Source organism: Alosa sapidissima, chromosome 21 (assembly GCF_018492685.1).
Source record: "Alosa sapidissima isolate fAloSap1 chromosome 21, fAloSap1.pri, whole genome shotgun sequence".
Taxonomy (NCBI): domain Eukaryota; kingdom Metazoa; phylum Chordata; class Actinopteri; order Clupeiformes; family Clupeidae; genus Alosa; species Alosa sapidissima.
In genome coordinates this window covers 20,801,833-20,824,557 of record NC_055977.1, presented here as the reverse complement: position 1 = coordinate 20,824,557, position 22,725 = coordinate 20,801,833, and the positions used below count along the sequence as shown (strand labels likewise).

Below are 22,725 nucleotides of genomic sequence, written 5' to 3'. Positions count from 1 at the left end.
TTTGTCTGGAAGTATGGCCTATTGTCAGATGAAATGAAAATTGCGCTCTTTAGCTAGAAACACTTTAGGTGTGTTTGGCGTAGGCTACATAGAAGAACGCCTACACTGAAAAGAACCACATACCTAATGAGAGTTATGGTGGAGGGGCTGTGCTATTGTGGGGCTGTTTTTATTCCCAAAGGCCTTATAGGAACCTAATTCCGGTGCATGGTATCATGAACACCAAGAAAAACCTGAACATTTTCAAAGGAAATCTGTCAATCTCTGCCAAGACATTAAAAGTTGGTCATATCATTCATCAGGTCAATGAACCAAAGCAAACGTCCAGATCAAAACAAATATTGTTTACTGAACACAAAATCAAGCTTCGGCCATTACCATCTCAGTCCCCTGATCTAAACTCCATAAAAACTGTGGGGTGAATCAAAGAGGAGAATGCTCAAGTGGACCTAGGAATGGACCTAGCCTTTAATCCCTTGCTTTGTATTCTCCAACTTTATGGGGTGTCATAGGAGAATATTGCAAGCTGTTTTATTGGCAAATGGAGGCTTAAGAAGGTATTATCCTACAAGCAGGGGTGCCAATAATTGTGAGCGACGTGATTTTGTTAAATTTTTTTATTTCTTTATGAGATTTTCCTTTTTCTCAGAATAAAATTGCTTCCCTTCAAGGTTGGATTTTTCCTATTTTTTTCACTGTGAGAGTACAATAAATCGCCAACAGATTATACAGGTTTTTAGTCAACTTTAACAGAGGTGCCAATAGTTCTGGTGTAGTTTTTAGTTAAGTTAATCTCTTAGTATTGCTGGTGCTACCTTTAAATAAAGATTTCCATTGTAAAATATCTTTTAACCTGAAAATGTCTTGCATGAATCTTATGTCCGGGAAACCAACCATTATGTTGTGGTGCAACTTCAGGGTAACACCGATGTAGCCTAGCCTATGTTGGTCTATGAATGTCAAGGCTGTCAATATGAATACTGCATTCATAGCAGCTACTTGATGTTACAATTTATGCCTTCATACATCATTGTATAGCAAAACAACCCTAATTCAGAAATCGTCTGTTTGGAGTATAGGCTATATTGTAAGCACTAATATTGCAGTAGTTGTGTGATGGTGATTGAAAGTTGCTTGCATATGTTGCCATGGGGAAAGAAAAGATAACATAATTCATAGCATCCCTATGCTTTGGTACTGCAACAAGTCCTATTGCAAGGCCAGTAGAGGGCAGCACTGACATCCATACTGTATTCATTTCGGAAGGAAACATTTTCACATTAAAAACTTAAAGTGAGGATAAAAAGAAAGACACCATGTTGGAATCACATAGATCTTTTATTATTTATTTTCTACGTCAGGATTACACTGTTATCTGGTGTGGTTACAAGAGGTGGACAACTGGATGTTATCTTTGTGACCACAAGGACATCAAACGGGCCACTGCTTTGGAAGACCAGAGAAGGGCAGGTGGCGGCGAAGGAGATGGCGCCATCTCATTAACTAATAGTCCACAATAATTGTGTCCACTTTCTCGTCCCATTCAGCAGGTCTTCTCAATCTTCTCTTGCCATAAAAACAACAGCTCATCCCCTGGTGCCCTTTCTAAATATTGCAGCAGCTATTCTCTTTCCACACTGCTGACACCTTTGTGATCTATAAGCCCAGGAGGCTGGCTCTAGTTGCACGAGACATTAGTCCCTCATCACTCCTGGGTATTGCAAAAGAAGAAAAAAATAGCCCAGGTCACCCTATACACCGTAGCCAGGTTACCACTGACGTGAAACACAGCCGTCGTCCTGGTACCCAGAGACATGCTTCCTCCCAATTTAGAAGTACAGTGGACTGCCCCAAGAAGCCAGTCGCAATCAACAGCATTACTCGGGGTTAAATGTATACATTTGTGTACAGATATACTGTATAGTAGATCTATTTCTAATCATTTACAAGGATATATACATTCAAGATTCGTTGCAGTCAAGACATCTGCACAAAACATATCACTGTCACGAATAACAGCAATATGTATTTATATGTACACATTATATTTATAAATATATATTTGCTATATATGTATATATTATAAAATTTCTCTCTCTATCTGACCCATCAGATGTGACAAGTAGTCAAACTCTCTCCTTGTTGGCTGCGACAGTGGAACAACAGAATGACAGTAAGCCCACTAGTATGGTTGAGGCCACCACAAAGTAATTTTCACATCTTCACGTTTCTATAGCAACACGACACAGCATAAAGAGAAGGGGGGGGGGGGGCACAACCTCAGATCAAACAGGAAGCTAGTATCAGCACAGAGGCGTGCACTGGACAGGAATAGGATGTCATCATCACAGGTGTTCGGAGTATAGTCACTATAGTATGTGCTTTGGGAAAATGTGCTATGGGCCATGAGTGGACGAATGGACGCACCTAGCCTGACGCTACACTGCCGCTTTTGCTTATAGTTTGGTTGGTTGCTTTTGCTACAAGTGGCAAAATCCCTTGTATCTTTGTTAATGCTAGAGCTTTGGTTTGTGATTATGTTTCCAATGGCTCGCGCACACTACCACCTGTTATAGGGTGTGGGGTGGGGAGTATCATGATTTCGAGGTTCTGGGACAGCTGCCACGTGTCGGCAGAGGACCAGAACAGAAATGATGATCACATCTGCCAGGTCATCCTTTCCCAATGAAGACCCACTGGATATCAGGAACTGAAGCAATCCTGTAAACTCCTCTAGACAAGAGAAGCTTTCTCGCACTTAGACACAAGAGATTCACACACACAAAGCGATACAAATGGATTGATTGCGAGCACAGAGGCCCCCGCGAGGACCCATGCAATCTCAATGACTGGGTCTCCGAGAAGCCAGGAGAGTGATGTGTGATTCAGGTCTGGGAGGTGGCTGATGTACTCTGGGGACCCCCCCAATGAGTCTTTTATTTGTACAGAGAGTCAGAGGAACAGCACGGGGGAGGCGTGCTTACTCAAATGACCAGATTTCAATGTCCTGAACGACAAAGTCCTCTTTCTTGGAGAGCATTGGGTTGCCGAATGTCTTGCAGGAATGACTCCGGCCACGATAGAGATCACCGTCAAGCCACAGCCCAAATTCACCCCTAAAAACACAGAAAAGCACAGAAAGTGAACTAGCTTGAACAAGTATACTCATACATTAAAACGATTCACATTTACTGTGGAATATGAGAATCATATAAGAGCCATGGAAGGAGCTGTAAATGATGTGCCAACTTACCCACCACCCCCAAATGCTAAGGAATCCATATCTCCCTTCATAAAAAACATGTTGTCTCCAGTCCATTTGAACACCTTTAAAAAAAAAAACACATTAACTCCATCAGCAACATTAAGGGAAGAAAATGCTTTATTAATCAGTTATTCCATTTCCTTGACCACATGCCTTTACATTCCAATTCCAAACCTCTAGATTAGGTCATAAGGGTAAACTGCAGGTGCCTTCTCACCTCGAAGTCTGGACAGAAGGTGAAGAGGAATGTCTCTCCCGTACCATAGAAACCATCGCTGACTTTAAAGGGCTCAGAGGCCAGTGCTCCAAAAACCTTCAATCAAAAAGATAGTTTATATACCACCACTTCGGGTTACAACCCAAAAACTTTGGCTGGCTTGTCTAAGAAATATTGAACAGCATTTTCCTACCTGCCCATCACTGTCTTTAATAACGAGGAGCACTGGGGAGTCTAGTCCCTGCATAATGCGGTACAGGGTCTTGATGCTCATGCCATGTTTGGTTGTACCGAAGGCCAAGGTCCAGGGATACCCGATTGTTCGAGGGGGCAGGTTCTTTGCAAGCTGGAGATGGCACATTAGAACAGCTTTAGAGGCTAACAAATGTAAATTATGATTGTTGAAAGCTAAGCTACTCTTTAACTGGCAACTGACAAAATGCCATGAAATAATATAAACATAGAGTAGGACTTCATTGAGGTGGCATAATAAGAGCCAGACAAAACAACCGATAGTCAAAAGGATGGATGTAAAGTATATCTTCTCACCTTCTCGATCTGTTCAGTCTGCAGCAGGTCACTCGGCTCACTCAGGTTGGTCCGGAACACCTCGGGTTCTGGCTCGCTCTTCACACATGGACCATGCTTGGAGTTGACCTCTGCCTTTGTGGTGATCTGAGGGTATAGGCCAGAAATCCACTCAGTATGTATGCAACTGCACGACATGCAAGACCAAGGATCTCAGGTTTAGGAGGAAAGATAGGAGAGGGGGGGGGGGCATGTGGGAGGGTTTTAAAGCACACGTCACTCAGTATGGGATGCTATGAGAGCTCAGGAGTCTTAGAGCAAGTCTGGAGGGAGGAAAAGGGAGATCATCGAATCTACATCAGCGACTGGACACACTGGGCACGGATGTAGATTGGGAAGTGCAATGTTTGGGGCCACACTGCCATGCTTGGAGGGCTAAAGTTTGGCTTTTTCTGCTTTCCCTGGCATGAGAATTTTCATATCTGAAGCAGGTTAAAGAGTTCTCAGGGGGTACAGGACAAGAGGAGCAGGATCAATGGCAAAGCAAACCAAAGGCAAATATCCAAGATGCACAGGAAATAAGAACTTTCCCCGTTCAACGTTCCTTTTTAAAAAAAATAACAGTTGAATGTGTATCACGGCAATAGCTTTCTATGCTTGTTTGCAATACTGTGTCAGGTTAGATTTTCACTCTTGGATGTTTGCACCATGTCCAAGCTTATGGTTATGGTATTAAGGTGTTAGTGCCAGAGGCCACACAATTCTGTATAATGTTAGTGGGTAGGAAAAAAAACTGCTGCAGACATAACCCTTTTCAATCAACCTGTCAATCAACCCTGCAGTCTATGGTCTAGACTAAAAAAAAACTCAGCATTGCACTTCACGGCTGTGTCTTCCCAGCAGAGAAAGGAAACTTTCCAAGAACTGCAATGGTGAATCTATTCCAGTTCCCTGACCTCTACTGTTAATGGAATAATTAGTCTCCCTTATGGTCTCAAAGCTTGTAAACAGTCTAGCTGTGTTCTTCTGCTCACGGTTCTTTAACACACAAGCAAAGATGTTTCCCTACCCTGGCTCCCACCCATGTTAAGTCAATAACAACAAAGAACTCGGATGGCTGGGGTATTGCGCTCAGGGAATGAATGAGGAAATTATTTATTTGTTCTGAATATGAAATCAATCGGTGCCCTTTTGGCATTTCAAACTTCTGGCCAATCTTAGAATTCCACTGTCTACACAAAGGCCAAAGCAGTCTGCTAACTGGAGAAGTCCAGGTCCTCCACCATCTCAAATATTCACATTCCTTTTAGATCACTAATGAGGCCAAATGCAGGCTAAATGTTGTTACTAGCCACATGCCATAAGTGAAATTATTTACGTCCTGTGCTGCCCTATGAATATGGGCTGCACACGGACCCCAACTCGAAGATGGACTCTAGTCACTTCGACACGCCCACCATTAGCAGACTGCAAGGGTCAATGCATGAGCGCAGTGGAACTGGGCAGGCACCTGGAGGCGTTTGCAGAGCGAACGCAGGTCCTCGCTGTTTAGTGCATCAATCCGCCGGTAGTACTCAGCCACCGACACTACCTGTTGCAGAGACAGGAAGAGCAGTGTGGTGATACGTCTGTCTGCCCTGAGATCATGGTTAAGGGGTGTTAAGGGGCCCAATGGAAAAAGAGAGGCCAGTGATTAAAAAAACAGATAGAGCGTTTAACATCAACCACTTGAAACCACCAACCACAGTTCCTGTCCATTCAGCATTCTTCCACTCATTTTTGGAGAGGTATAAGATTTAGCTGTGATTGGGAAATGTATATTATTAATTACAGTTAGTAGTAGCTTGACGTGGTAACACCTGCTTTGTGAGTGGAGTGATTAAAGCATTAATTAGCATTAAGTTAACTTTAGGACAGAACAAGAGTCAAGCAACGCAAAGGGAACAGAAAATGAGACTTTAGAGTTAAGAGTGCTGTCCAACATGGCAACAGTTGTGCCAAGTCATCTGCAGAATCCCATGGAGCCGTCTGGGTCAGGTTATGGTGCCTCCCTCTCTGGAGGGGAGGGATGGAAGGGGGTGACAGCTGGGTCACTCCCCTCTGTGCTTATGAGCAGCCACAGAAGGGCCAATGTGGACTAAATCAGCTTGCTCTAAAGAGATTGACATGACAAGTGCACTACACACACCAGACAGAGAACAGGCGGCCATGCCCAACTACTATATGAAACATGCATTACAAATAAGAGATCCAAATAACGACAAAATGCCTTATGCTTAGATAGCCTACTCTGGTATACCCGATATTATCTCATATCAATACCAATAGTTATTTGCCACACAGATGTTTGAAGAACCGCCAAATTTAAGATACGCGATTAACGTCAAGACATTGTGATTGCTTCTCTTAAACTATTACGGCTCTACAACCCCCCCCACCCCCCACACACACACAAAAAAAACAGGCCAATCTGACATAAAACATCACAGAAGAGACGTGGGCTACGTGTGGAGGAGTGCAACAGTTTGTGTGCGTAAAGTCCACACTAAAGTGCTCTTCGCGCAAAGAAGAAGACGGCAACTCCGAGGGAAATACTCGACCCAACATGCTGAAAGTTAGCGATACCAACGCTTCCAAACTTAATTAATCAATAGTCGTTGCTTGCATTGTTGCAACTTGCCATAGCACAAATCACGGCTTTGGGAAAGGCTGCGCAATCACGCCAAACTTCTATTTCATCACTCAAAACTGTGTAACTGCACCCTACATACACACCACCACTTACACTGTGCTAAACTACAATATCTACGCACGGAAGCAAGTCGAATATATTAACAAAAAATCACAAGTATTACCAAGCCAAAGCTGTATTTGGGTGTCAGTTGCGGCCCTTCTTTAATTCTTCTGGAGAAAAACATGGCAATGCAAGGTGCTCCGTACGGCCGTTACATAAAAACTATCCTGAGTCAATACATCCAGTGGTAGACGAATCTGAACTCAAACAAGCGACACGGACGGAGGACTGATACAATCCCTTGAGTTAAATGGGCCTGTGCGAGGCGATGTCTGGATCAGTCATGAACCAATAGGAATCCAGGATGAAAGATTACTCATCACCAATTCGTCGCCGATTTCATGAAGACTGAAGCCCATTTGCGGTGGTCGAAACAAAACTATTTTCTTTCTACGCATGACGCATCACGGACGATAATATTGGCTGCACATAACATTTTGCAAACAAGTCCATAACAGTGCAGTTCATGTGATACAGCATACTCCAGGAGAACAATCTTACCATCTTAAAATAAATATATTTAGCAATACTTTTTCACGATATATTTGAAAAAATAAAATAAATATTTTTATTAATACACAGTGACTGCTTATATTACTACTTGCACCATAAATAAACTGTTTTTTGGCATACTTTATCCACTTGCACAATTTCCAAGTACAAGGGTAATGTCAAAAGGCTACCCGTCAAACTCATCATGCACATATTTCCTTGGTTTGGACAAACAGAACAATGAGATGTAAGAGGAATATAACACTGGATTGCAGAGACAGAAACAGACCTGATTGAATTAAAGAGGAAATGTATATGAGTGAGTCACTACAAAATCATGCATCTTCCTTATCCCTGAGCAGAGCACTGAGACGGGAAGATATCGCTACATAAACAGTGCATTCTTTTGAGAAGAGAAATGATGTCTTTATACATAAAAAAACAACCCAAACAAGAGATTTAATAGACACTGACAGACAACAAAAGCGTTCATGCAATCAAACAGGCATAAATATGTGCATAAATATAGCAGACCATCCATACTTGTAGGCATCCAGTCTCACCACCGAGCTCAGTTAAAGCTCTAGCTGCAGCGTAAATCACTGAGTTTAACTTGATTATTGAGGCACAAACACGCAAATTAGACATCTCCATAACAAATAACAAAACAAGATTAAACCAGTCACATTGATATTGATCACACAAATCACAGTTATATATATATAGACACAACACAGCACACATAAGCACACATAATATTATAAATAGCAACATAATTAAATAACAAGCAAGACGATGGCTTGTGAATACATGAGAGACACAGACCGTAGCTGGCAGGCTGTTGGACATTGGCCAGCAGGCCGAGGGGATAGGGACAACATGTCCGCATCAGTCTTACCTCCCACTCCTTTGAGGTGATGTCAGCCGCTGGCTTTTCCTCTCCCTCTTCTGTTTCGGCAGTCTTTTTCACGACCACGAAGCCCGGCTCGCGGGTCACACCACTCTCGCCGTACATGTCGGGGGTCCACTGGACGAAGAACGAGTACAGGTGGTCTGACCTGGAGACAAGAAAGGAAATAGTCAGGGACCCTTGGTCAGTGGGGTCTTCACCACCTTCTCCAGATATGCTTGATCAACGACGCCTGCGATTCTGTTGAACCTTCAGGGTCGGTTTCTCGGACATCGATTAAGCCTAGTCCTATACTAAAAAAGAACTTCAATGAAGATGTCCACTGAAAAAGTTTTTAGTTTTAGTATAGGCAGGACTTGACCCATCCATGTCATAGAAATGGGCCCTCATATTCCACACATCCACCTTCTTAAGATTCATGGTCAGATGGCCTTTGTGAGAAAATGAAATGCAGTTCATCTCACAGACACTCCCATATGCTTATTGCCAACAAAACTACTATAATGGTAGATGGCATGGCCTATCCCACCCATAACATTCTATTTATATACAAAATGTACATACCGTAACTGCACTTATACATACCAATATTCTACTGCTCTTATAATATTAATGCCATCACACTGTGAACTACAGTATACTCCATAGTCAACTGCACATATCTGTCTATATTGTTCATACTGCATATCCATATTTATTCTGCTCTTACAATTTAACGGTTAATACACTGCACATATCTGCTGGTTCACTGAACTATATGTCATATACTGTTTACACTGCACTACCTGTCTATACTGTTGACATGGCACTTTTCTGCTTTTTTGCATTTCTGGTTAGACACTAACTGCATTTCGTTGTCTCTGTGACTCTGTGCTCTGCACAATGACAATAAAGTTGAGTCTAATCTAATGAACCTGTGCTGTATATGACACCATTCATGCTTCCACCAAGTCATGGACTGACTAAGTAGATATTCATACAGAACAGGGTGGCACTGACTCTTCCAAGCATTATTTTAGTGTTGAAAATCTGCTATAAATCTGTAATCAATACAGACTTTACAGACAATACAGTTTAAAGTGACAGTCTGCCCTTTGGGACTCAAGTTAAGACACCCGTGACTCCCTCATTCATTATGTGTTTCTGTGGTGACTCACACGGCCACCCTACACAAAGCAGAGACAGCGGACAGCAGAGACAAGGAGGCTGGCTTGGTCAGTCACACACGGTTTGGACCCCTGCCAGCACCCTGCCGGTTCCCTAGAGCTAGACTTGCTAAGTAGCGCTATGAAATGACCACTACACTATAGATGGCTCGGCCTGACCATTATAGTGCACTGCACGCACAAACAGGCAAACACACAAACACATCTTCCGGCTGGCCACTCAAATGGGTCAGCCTGCAGCAAAAATCATAATCTGCAATGTCTTCACTAAAAAAAGACGCCGACATGGGGACTGTGTCTGATTTAGCCCATTATATTTAACACATAATATATACTGGCAGGGCTACAAAGAACTTGGCAACATGTTCACAGAAATGATTAGTGTTTATATTACTGTCTGGATGAGGTGACTTCTGGAACATGGGGCTGTGGGCCATGTTCCATATTTTTTACTCGTCAAGTTACGGCTAATGAAAGGACACTTTGTTTAGGGTGTGGACGAAAAAAAAAAAAAAAAAGTCTTGTGTACAGTAATTTGTCTCCCCCAAGTAAACATGGTAGGACATCACAAAACGGACCCATAATGTAATTATACTGTTTTGGCAAATTAGATAGATATTTTCTGTCCTAGAAAAGGAGGAAAAAAACACAAGGGCAAACTTCATCTGTACCTAATCCACTTTGAGGAAGAACATGTTAAGCCCCTTCGCGTCGACTCCATTAGGAAGCACCGATAAAGAATATTAAAACTGATACGACTCAAGGGACTCCCTCCCTCATTATCGGTCAGTCAGAGACACATTTCACCCACGCAGTGGGATTCTTTTGGCTATAATATAGCCCTCAGTGTCGAAGTCAGTGAAAGAGTGCATGTGGTCAGTTCCTGTAACTCAAATTAATTTTATGATCATCGTCATTCCATACTGAACAAAGTGTCACCAAGGTCACAAGTGCTTTCTTTCATGTTGCTGTGAGCCGGAATGGCTTCAATATACTTTTCTTTTTTCCATCTTGGCTAAGGACTGATTATGGCCCTTTCTAAATGTTTGGGTAACTGGGCCAAGCAGGAAGTCTCTAGAGAACTGGCAAGGTGAGGATTTTTGGGGAGGGTGGCGTGGGGTGGGGTTGTTCCTGAGAGTATGCATCACCTGGCCAACAGGCCAGCAGTCTGGACCGACGCAGAGCGTAGAGCCTGCCGCTTGTTCTATAAATGACCCACTCTCACCTCTCAGGTGGGACAGCGAACCAGTACTCGTGCTTCCGGTCCCTCTGGGCATACTGCTGCATGGAGGCGCTGGCGTGGGACACGAACGTCTTGCGCATGGCCTTGCCCACCCGTAGGGACAGGAACTTGTGGGACCGGGTCTTCTGCTTCTCTTTGGCCTCTGAGGCTCCTGGAACAGGAAGCACAGAGTCGGTTGCCCTGCCAGTGCCATAAAAGACCGGACATGCTAGCTGGACACCAGCAGCCCATTATACAATAACTAGGTCACTAAAAATAATCTGTATTTAAAGGAAGACTCCAGTAAATCAACAGTGTTTGTATAATGCCTATACAATATGTTACTATGTACCGGTAATTGACAAGATAAATGAATCATAGGAATCATATTTTTGAATCTGAATTGAATTACAGCAATGCTCATATAATGTATATAGTAAAGTCATCTCTTTAATATACCACTGCAATCTCTTCATTCTCCAGCCACAGAGGACAAGAATGCATTAAAGCCATTAGCCTACATCGCAGTAATCACAGCTCCAAGATAAATAGCTAATCAATTTCAGGCCCATTCCTTCACCGAAACAGGGCCCCGCTGCGTAATTAAGCAGCTTCCCTTCATTTGAACAGTACTTGAGCGTGAATATTTCCTTTATTGTCAGAGGCATAAGGCTAATCTCCACATGTGGACCTGGGAGGGAAGAGTCATCTTTGACATCTTTTCTTTCTTCTCATCTCCACCAGTCATGGATTATGGTCCATCACATGGTGGGGTGATGCGAGACAGATCTTAGATCTTAGAAAAGGACAGTTCATCAGTTTAAGGTCAAAGTGTTTTGCTTTAAGGGGCCACTCTTTTGAGTGATGACCAGGTCTTGTCTGGATGTTGATATTCCACCAGATAACTAATTACATGCTGTACTACCAAGTACGTCTTCACATGAGATTGAGTAGATAATATCACATCATTCAGGTCAACCATCCTTTTGAGCCAAATTTTCTACTGGCCTGATGGCTTAAATCATAATTTACTAAAAAAAAAAAAAAAAAAAAAAAAAAAAAAAAATATAACCTTTTTTAAAAGCAGGGCTCTCTACATGAGTGAATCTTTAGAATAGGCACAACATGCTAGTTAGCCATATTTTAGAGATAAGAGAAACTAGTTGCTATCTAGAAAGATTTTGAAAACATATGACAGTGGGGAGATTTTCTACCTTCTTCTGCACCTTGACCTTTCTCTGTCCCATCAGGATTGGCTGGTGTGATCTGACTGGCAGTCACCTGACTACCCTCTTTATGCTCATTGGCTGGTTGCATAGTGTGGCTATCCCCGAGTTCTTCCTTGCCTGCAGAGGGAGCTAACTTGGCGCTACTTCCACTTTCCACTTCCTGTCCCGAGGAGGGGATGTCCGCTGCCATCGTGTCCGAGCTCTGCGACTCAGAAGGGGTACGGGAGCCATCCCTAGCCCCATCTCCTGGCAGAATGGGCTCCTTTCCGGAACCATCCAGGCCTGCGGCAACAGCCCCAGAGGAGTGTTTACTGTCCTCAACACGGCTGTCTTTTCTGCTGCTTTGCCGCTCCATCTGTGCTCCCTCGGTCGGTCCGGCTCCTCCCGCGTCCTCCCCTGCTTCGGCCTGGTTGATGGTCTGGACGGACTCGGAGGAGGCGTCGGAGGACTTGTGGCGCTGCAGCTCGTCGGAGGAGGGCGACAGCTCAGACTCGGTGAAGACGTCCTCGGAGAGCGAGGCCTCGGTGCTGCGCGGCGCCGTGCTGGCGCTGTCGTTGCCGGCGTCACGCAGCCGCTGGGCCACCTCATCGGCGTTCCCACGGCCCGTCCGCTTCACGTGGCTCACCTCCGGCACAGACGGCTCCAGCTCCAGGTCCCTGCAGGTTTCAAGGGTCAAAGGTCAATGGTCAGACAGTCTGAGCCGATCAGACTTCAGGTCTAGCCAAGCCAGTTCAATCCAGTTCTGGGCAAATACCTTTTTTCTTCATCTTACTGAAAATTTCTATTCCGCATTGATCTGTCTATTTAGCTTAATTGAAGTCAATTTAATTAAGTTGTGTTCCACAGGCTTTCCAAGAATTGTGAAATTGTGAATAATGACACTGGACAGCTCCATGATATTAGATGATGCATGATAGCCATCGCTTGCTAATGGATGTCTAAAAACATAAAGGGCAAAGTGATAATCAATCAGAAAAAAGCCCTTTGAGACACTGGTGACGCCAGAGTCAGGTCAGTACTAAAATCTGCCCATAAAGTTTAAGAACTGTGTCCTGACGCCTGTCTATACAAAATATCTGCTATAGAATTTGAGAATTTCACTTCAAAAGACTTTCTGTGCAGACTTTCTGTGGACAAGAATAGTTTATTATTTAACTTGTGTGCAACCTCACAACCTCTTGAAAACCTCCCGAAAACTTTTTTGTCTATTTTAAAATAGTTTTATTCCATTTGAACTGGCTCAACCCAGCATCCTGAATACCATCTGTAATGTCCTCAGCAGCAGAGTAGTTAACAGCACCCAACTGAGGAACAACCTAAACTCTACCATACCATGGCCAGATCAACCTGACAGGTACTCCATGAGCAGTAATCTTGGTATAGATCGCGCCCAAGGGTATAACTTATTTATCCACTTACCAATGCTTAACAGTTGTGTTCAAAAATAGACAAATAGCTAAATTGAGCACCACATCGATGCCTTTAAAAAACGGGTCCTGGTGACCAAACCTAATTAAACCAAACTGAACTCACGGCGGCACAAACTCGCGCATCCTGCTGTCGGTGATCTCACTGCACATGGCGGCCGACACCAACTCCTCCAGCGGGCACATGATGCCGTACTCTTCACAGCCACGCTCCTGCACCAGCCCGTCCGCCTTGTGCGGGTCAAACATGATGTTGTTGGGCGTCACCAGCAGCACCCCGCTCACTACGCCCTGCATGGGGTCAGGAAGAAGTAAAAAGAGAGAAAAAGACAGATGGAACATAGTGTCAGTGTGTTTATGTCTAGTATAACGTGAAAGTGACTTTATAATTAAGAGTTTTTAAGTTAATTAAGTTCATTTCTCCTAGATCCTCTTGTATCTGGTAGCCAAGCCCATAATTACTCCTTAATTCATGCGCAAGTCTGGTGACCTTAACGACCCTAATCCCCTAAAATGAAGTGTTTCTATTACATACAGTAGTGGGACCCAGTAGGACAGAACAAGGGTTCTGAATGAAGAGACAAAAACAGTGAAAAAGTGAAAGTCCAGAGAGTCCAATACATATTATGTTTCTGTTCTAGTTTATTAAAGCAATTCAACATTTTCAATCCTGTTAGTCTGTAACTGCCCTAATTTAAAGGGTTATTTAAAAGATATAGGCATACTGAGACAGTGAAACTATGAAACTTGCAAAAACCGATTAAACACTCTGTTAACTGTAAAAACACTCCTCACTGGGCCTGATCTAAAGTCATCCTTATTCTTACCATGATGTTTAGTTGAGACACCACCTGTTACAGTCCTAAAAGTTAGTGAACATGTATGCGTTTCTCATTGAGTACCTATTTTTACTTTTTTCATGTTGGATATCAGAGATCATTCTATCAAAATGGCAACTAATTCGTTGGATATGGACAGCTGATTGGATTTCATGGACCTCCTCGCTAAAACGATTACAAATTGTCCTTACACAACACATTAATCTTTTATCTGTTATATTCTTCAAGTGTAGTCTAGACTTTTCCCAATAGGGATCATGTTGTAAATCAATAAAGTGAATAGCCATAGTGATACAATTTATGGACACATGGACAGAAAGGAATATCAATAAGAACTTCCATGATGGACAAAGGGAAACAGCAAAATAGATGGAAAACACTGACGCAACCCTATAGAGAAGGAGGAGAGAGAGAGAGAGAGAGAGAGAGAGAGAGAGAGAGAGAGAGAGAGAGAGAGAGAGAGAGAGAGAGAGAGAGAGAGAGAGAGAGAGAGAGAGAGAAACTATGGTAGATCATGTGTGTTTGCAGCAGATCACCTCACCTTGCCATCAGTGGATGTACTTGCAGTTGATCTTGAGGAACTTCTCTGTGAGCGCCTCTTCCTCCTCCGACGTGGATGACACCACCCGCACAGGCCGCGGCAGCGGGTGGGCTGGCAACGGCGGAACATTCCGGCGATGCGTCTCATTTGAGTCCTGTGGGGTAGAGGGAACGGGCCAGAGAGCGTTCAGTGAGAGACGTCTGCGAGCAGTTGTGCACACGCTCACTACCGGCCCGGGGAGCATGGCAACTGAAAGAGCCGGCGCCCATGCAGCTTCACTGCTCTGCCAGTATAATATGCATAATAACAACTGCCTTTTACAGAGAGAGAAAGAAAGAGAGAGAGAGCGAGTGAGAGAGAAAAAGGGGGAGAGGGAGAGAGAGAAAAAGGGGAGAGAGAGAGAGAGAGAGAGAGAGAGAGAGAGAGAGAGAGAGAGAGAGAGAGAGAGAGAGAGAGAGAGAGAGAGAGAGAGAGAGAGAGAGAGAGAGAGAGAGAGAGAGAGAGAGTCCCAGGTGGGCTCATTGCAATGAAATGGCCTGACAGGAAGAGGTCCCCAGGGAGAGGGGGCCCTTTGGTAAGCGCTAATCTGCTGAGGCTATAGGATAACCATGTGACCTGCTCTCTGTTCTCCAGTCACTGAAAGCAGGGAAAACAAGGAGTCTGCTTCAGGCAGTAAGGGCTTGTGAGAACATGCGCATGCGTGCACACACACACACACACACACACACAAAAGAAAGACATACAAACACATACTGTGACACTCACAAAAGACACACACACACACACACACACACACACACACACACACTGAGGATTTCATTTCTTCCTCCGACTTTGTTTGGATGAGCAACTTCTGAACCCTTTGGTTTTCAGTCTGGTTTGGTCACGTTCCAAACCAATCAGTCATGTGTTGGAGCCCTCACACAGGAGATTACACAGAGCTCACAGCTGCAGCCAAAAACTGCTGACTTCTCTGCCTCACTCCAGCAACCTGCTCTGAGTGCAGCAGCACCACACACCCAAACAGGCCCATTTCAAACAAGTAGGGGCTGTGAGCAAAGTCCTTTTAGGCAAGTCATATTGTCCTCCACTCGGCAGTCATATTGCAACGCATTTTGAGCACTTATTGGGCAGAACTGCGTGTGTGTGGAAGGCTCCATGACACCAACGTCGCTCCAGCTGCGAGATCACATGATTGGCACGATGTATTCACACATTCAACTTTTGGGGGCGGAATATGTGTAGACGACTGCCGTGTTTGCGTTACGAACTAACCCCATACATTTCTATGGGAGATTCTTTGAGTGCTGTCTCCTCAATAGAAAGGATCTGCCGTTAATGAGCTATGTATGTGGAAACACCCATACAGTCCTCTGCATGTAAGACACGCCTCAGACCTCACTGTCAGTTTGAAGACCAACTTCAAGCATTGATTAATCCCTAGACACTTATGTCTGATCAAAATAACCTTTTTAAATGTTTTATTTCATGACCAAAAATGTACTTACTTCATGGCCTTAAAGTAGTTTACATGTTAACTCACACCTTAACACCTTACACCTTCATTTTGTATTCACGGAGCTCATTAGCTCCACCTCTTAAAAAACAGTTTTGCTCTCGACCCGTCCCATATGGATGTTGTGTTTATGTTTATGGATCTTACAATTTGACTGGATTGATTCCTTAGGTTTGTGACATAGGAAATCCAGGCTGTCTGATACGGTCATTGGGTCACTGCAGTTTCAAAGTGGAAATGAGCTTCACTGGTTATTTTTCTCCTAATAGGCAGTGCATAAATAATTTGCATTATAAATCAAGCGTTTACAAATACACACCCCATATAGACATTAACTAAAAACTATGCTAAAAACTTTCACTGGAGGGGTTTATAATATTTGGTCTTACTACAAGATTACCACACAAGAGTTAAAAGCCATTTTCAGTGCCTGCGGCCAAATCAAGGAGCAATTTGTACACAAAATAACACTTTTTCAAAGGATTTCACTCACTTTAATTACTAACCCTTACTCCAGCTACCCCTGGTGAGATCCACTGACCTTCGCTGAGCCAATTGCATAATGGCCAGAGCAAATCTGATTTGTGATGGTGCAAAAGCGTCTGCACTCATGACCCGATATGAAGAGGACCTAGACGGTGGGGTGATGAGATCGAAGTCATAGATCAGTGCCCCCCCCCCCACCCCTCTCCTCCACCCAGACAAAGACCCTCTTTCAGGTGGGGGCCCCGGCCGGCACAGTACTGCACAGAGGCGCTGTGTTGAGGCAGATAACCCACAAGGAGGAAAAACAAACAGCTCTGAGTCATCATTACCGTTAACGTTAGCGAGAGGGTGAGGGAGAGGGAACGGTTGGCTGTTTACAGGCTTTTTGGTAGCACTAGAGGCCCAACAACAGGAACAAGCCGCATTCCGTTCCCCTATCTGAGTGTCCCTGTGTTTTAATTGCTTGTATGGATCCATTCAGCAACTCTACTTTGAAAACAAAACAACAACTGGAGCTGGCTCTAGTTTTCATGCATTAAAGTAGTGTCGTGTCAGTAACGGGGACATTTTGCTCTTTAGCATAGCAAAACAGACAATAAACAAGGGAAACAATTCAACATCACAGCTAAGCATTTGCCTGCTGGGACTTTTCACATATCGTACTAGTAAACATGTTCACCATCACAGGATCCAGAAAAAAAGTCGCCTCGAACATTCCTGCTTGAGGACACATGGTGTTTGACAGTGTGTGCAGAAATGTGTGGTCTCCATGTGAACGGTGAGTAGAGGGCAGTGTATGTCGAAAGTGGACAGTTCACTACACGCCTTGGCCGACACACTAGTGAATTTGGAATGAGTGTGATCACAAAATGGTTGAGTTATATTTGTGTAGGTTCTATATTTCTGACTGTGTCTATTTATGAAAGTGTCTATTTATGTGTATGTTTAACATGCAGATACACAGACTGTGTCTGCGTGTGTGAAAGTGCGTGTGTCTGAGCCGTGTGTGTGTGTGTGTGTGTGTGTGTGTGTGTGTGTGTGGGCTGGTGAGTCATGAGGCAAATGGACTCTCTCTCGCTCCTGTGTCGTTGGCACGGGCCGCCTGGCAGCTCAATCCCTGACCATCTGGAACCCTCCACCAGTCAGCATGCTGGCATTAACCAACCATGCCGTCACACACACACACAAGCGTGCGCAGATAAACATACAGATGCAACCAGACCCACTACAACACACACACACACAGACACATAAACACAGGCACGTGCATGGCAACAGAAACACAAACACAGAAGCACACACACTAATCCTACACCAGTGACCCAAGTCATTTGTCCCCAAAAAACAAACATCCAGAGCAGATACACTTTAGCCTGTTAAGAGCCTGCCAAAAACAGATATTGCAATAAGGGCAGCCATTTCCTAATAAGGAGCCATGTCCTTCCAGTCATGCCTGACCAGAACAAAAGCAGAACTAAGATAAAGGTCTGCAGATAAAGATAATCTGGCAGAAGATGATGCATGAATATCCAACCATTCAGTTCTGAACCTTATTAGCTTCAGCCCTCTACCTACCCCTAGTGGTCATAGGAGGTAGCAAAACAAAAACTAAGACATTTAGACCAAAAACACAACAGCAGAAATACTTCCAGATCATATATGCATATATGCCTTCCTCCAGACGTCAAATATAATGGTATGATCAAGACATCAAGCCTAACCCGGAATCAGACTTCAAAATCCCAAGCACCAATCCCAACGCAGATCAAAGCGCCACTCCTCTCAACAGTGTTGCATGTCAGGCTGCAGAGATGTTTGCAAAAAGATATTAAGCAGGTCAAAAAGCAGAGGAGAGGAATGTCAGCTGCATGGCCTAAACCTTAAATCCTTCAAATGTTTTTTTGCCTGTTGACATGGCACACACAAATGATCTATTTTGCTACACACACACACACACGCATTACGCACACCAAAATTAATGCCGACTCATCCCCGTTACTTCTCACATGAGAACGGTGTGTTTTCCAAAACATTTTTTTTTTTTTAAAATGGCAACAAATTGGCCTTTCTGATGACAGAACAGAAACTCAAGTCCAAGGCCAGTACCACACACTTTCAAATTTGAATAATTTTCAACCAGTGGGACCAGATGGAATAATTGGCTCTGTGGGAGATTTCTGAGGATGGATGTGGAATGTTTATTTATTTAATTCCACAAAGCAGACAGAATATATTATACATGCTTCGTGGAGAACCACACAGAATCATTCTCTCCATCTCCCCAAAACATACACACAGATAGACACAAACAAACACATAAACAGACAAAAACACACACACACACACACACACACACACACACAAACAAACAAACAAACAAACACACACACACACACACACACACACACACTTCCTCTGTGGTTGCAGGCTCTTATCTGTGTGGGCATCATGAAAAGCTTTCGCATTAAGAGCCAATTAAGCTCAACTCAGCAGTGGGCTAATTTCCCTACCATCAAAAATATCTCATCATCCACTTTCAAAAACATCCTGTACATTACTGATTGGATATTTGTTTGTTTTCAGTGCCTGAGTGTGACAGTCTATGTCTGTTCTGAGTGTCAACATGTGAGATGTGGGTAGAGTATTGTGTGTATGTCCTTGAATGAGAAAGCGTTTCACTTTTGGAGAGAGAGAGGAGGGAAAGTGTGTGTGTGTGTGTGTGTGTGTGTGTGTGTGTGTGTGTGTGTGTGTGATTATGGCTGTGAGTTTGCATGTTTGTGTATTTGTGTATCACACTATGTGTCCATACTTCTGCAAAGGCTTAATATACTGTAAGCCTCTACAGGTTTCTTCACCATGTTCACAAGCTGTCATTCTTCATTGAATTCCTATTGATTTTGCTCATCGTAGGTTCCATCTGCCACTAGAAAGAAAAAAATGTCCTCCAAAAAACCTCCCCATACCTAGTTGGTTTGACCAAGAATTAAGGGTTCAAAGGCCTGTGACCTTTTTGGGACAGACCAAATCCATCATATGCGGGGGTGGGGGTAAGCCTGACCCAGTTTCTCTCTTGAGCACTGATCCACAGCTCTCCGTGACAGACTCACATATCAGAATGTGCTGGTGCTTTAACCTCACTGACAAAGACTGCTTTATCAGCCCTCTTGACTTGACCTATTTTATGTGGATATAATATATTAAATATGTCTACATCGCCAATATGAAAAAAAAAAACTGTAATATGGATGTTCTTTCCCCAAATAACAAAGTTATGAGTGAAGCTATATGATGATCAAAATACTGTCTCCTAATAGGGACATCAGATTAACTCCATGACCTGCTTTCTTAGTTGGGATAATTCCATAAAACGCAACACTTATTGTTATTTATGTAGAACTGCACTCCTCTCAAACATACAGTTCTTTATTTAATTTTGTGCAAGATAGATCCGGTCGAGCTATTTATTCATTTATGATTGGACCAGAGGCATTTTATGAGTGGTGACACCACTGGTACTGTTAACCGCTAAAAATCGCTCTACATTTTGCATTGAATTGTCCGACATGAACGTTCCATTCATGCAAAGCAAGAAAGCAGTGAGTTCCTAATTTGACAGCTATTGGATGAGAAGATGGAGTAAATGGAGTAGGGTGAATGTTCAATTTGGCATGTTATGGACAGGCAAGCAAGTATACAAATTATTGTAAGCACAAGCACTTAGCCTCTCACTGAATTTGGCTCTCGAGTGAACTTGGCAACAAGATTGGAGCAATTTTGGAGGATGAACGAACAAAAATCAACACTCACTCTCACCTCACTCAGGGCCCGTCCCAATACCTCCCCTACCCCTAGATTTTTGCCCTAACCCTCGTTTTTGCGCATGCACATGTAGGGCTAGGGTGTCCCACTCTTTTCCCCTTAAAGCAACACCAAAGAAGTTTTCCTCTGTCAAACGCACTATTTGTTTATCCAGCACCAGCTTTGCAAATAACAATGTCCACAGACAAGGTAGAATATGTTGCATGATTTTATGAAAGTACGATGTATTGCGACTTCAGATGCAAGTCAAATTTGTAGTTTTCTATGTCTCATTCCATCGAATTACAGATCTGCTACCCGATCTGGCAAACTTACATAGTGCGGTTATAGCCGATAGAGGGCCGCGAAGCGAATGCAGAAGTGCCGTTCACCCTGTTACGAGTTGATGAACCACTGAAACGATTTTGGAAACATTATTTTAAGGTGCAAAAAACTCTTTGGTGTTGCTTTAAAATCAACCCTCAAAATATAGCCAGGACCGATGCAGGCTTAAAACGAAGTGGGCGATAAAATTACCCAGGATACCGTGCGAGCTCAGCGAGCTGGCCAAATTTTTCATATATTTTCGTAAATAAGCATATTAAAATATGTTGGAATATGTTAGTTTGATGCACATCTGATGGACTCTTGAGTTTTGAACACTAATGTTAGAAAATATCTCACGAAGCTATCTGACGATGTTCATGATATCTGCTGAGTGCTTTGAGAGAGTCTGCCCATCAAATAACGTTATATATCTGATCTGGGTAGTTTCGTCAATATTTAAGGTGTGTGTTCTGGCGTTCACATGAACACAAATATCTTTGTTGATTAACCAGACGTAGATAAACCAGCACAGCCCACACAACAATGACCGCTGGAACAGGCATGTTCCTGAATGAAAATAGTAGCAGGCTACAACCGGTAGATACGTCGGCGCTGCGCGTGACGTAGGTGAGCACGTTCGCTACACTAATTCGCATATAGTGGTGTCCCAATTCATAGGGAAAGATCTTCACCTCCACTTCCCTTGTCGAGGGGGCTTTAATGTTGAGGGCAATCAAAAGCAAGTGGAAGTTTTAAGGGGGGAGAAATGGGACGGGCCCTCACTTTCACTTCCCATATTGCTTAATTGCCACCGCCCTACATGCAAAGCTAAATGTGCCATCTATCCATGACTGACAATGTAGAGCCAGCTCAGATTTAGAACCGCTTACAAGAATAAGATTAGTGCTAGATTGATTTTACAGTCAGCCAATTTCAAATGAAACATGGCTGCAAGTGAGTAAAACGTAAAAATCCAGTCTACCGGTACTCTATGCAAATCACTCATCTGCAGTGAGGCCCAGGAGTTCATGCATACATTATCGTTATACAGTGACCACCAGTCTCTGCAGAGCCTAAGTCACAGGCCGCTAGGCAGCACAGATGGAGGGGGGCGGGGGGGTGGCTGAGGCGGCAAGGAGCTTTAAATGTCAATTGCTTCACCTCGAGCTGTCTTTCTCAGGGGTGCTTTATTCATAACTGTATGCATATCAGCGTCTCCCTCCCCTGTCATTGTTAGCAATGGTTGGAAGAGCTGTGTGATCATGTGCTGAGAGAGAAAAAAAAGATGTGCAATCTTCAGCCATTCCAGATTCTTGATCTCATTAGAGAATAAAAAAATGCATATTTGAAGAACCCAGTTCCTACATTGGACACTGCAAAGCCAACGAGTTCTAGTTAAATAACCCCTTTAAAAAAAGAAAAAAAAAAAAATGTCAGAGTTTGCTTAGTCTGGAGTAGAGATGATGTTTGCAGGGGGGCGGGGGTATGAGGAGATAAATGGCTGGTGTGAGTATATCAAATAGCCATTACCTTCTAATCCATGGCCTTGACTCAGAGGAAATTATGTGTCTGGTGAATCTAACATATATCATAGTGGACCATGGTAATCGCTGTAAGACTATGGCATGAAGTGAAGGGAAACTTTCATTCTATGTGTTTTCTATGAGAGTTTAAGGTAGCTGGTTCTGGTGATGTATGTCTGCATGTCTTGGGGTTGCGTTAGGTTAGATCTTGGGAGTAGTATGGAGGTGCAAATGAGTCGACCCAGAGAGGAACTCCTAAACTCATGAATCGGTTTGTCGGACATGAGCCGAGTAGTGGTACCTACCTTGGTCAGCTTCTCAAGGTCGGCCTCGGAGGAGGTGGGAGAGTGGGGGCTGACGGGACTGAGGGACGGTGAGCTCTCGGCGCTGGACACATACTCCTGATCCGGGACGTACAGGACCTACAGGAACACAACAACACAGC

General features: G+C 43.6%; 1 protein-coding gene across 1 annotated transcript in view; it reads right to left on the bottom strand.

Annotated features, from left to right (window-relative positions):
• Positions 1-1,319: 1,319 nt before the first annotated feature.
• The window catches only part of oxr1b (oxidation resistance 1b), a 53,404-nt gene continuing 31,998 nt past the window's right edge, over positions 1,320-22,725 (bottom strand). The window contains 12 exon segments of the mRNA XM_042076552.1: positions 1,320-3,116; positions 3,254-3,327; positions 3,483-3,578; positions 3,676-3,828; positions 4,032-4,157; positions 5,521-5,601; positions 8,195-8,354; positions 10,598-10,766; positions 11,809-12,479; positions 13,357-13,541; positions 14,626-14,784; positions 22,586-22,702. Coding sequence (XP_041932486.1) covers positions 2,981-3,116; positions 3,254-3,327; positions 3,483-3,578; positions 3,676-3,828; positions 4,032-4,157; positions 5,521-5,601; positions 8,195-8,354; positions 10,598-10,766; positions 11,809-12,479; positions 13,357-13,541; positions 14,626-14,784; positions 22,586-22,702 — 2,127 coding nt within the window. The 3' untranslated portion in view covers positions 1,320-2,980.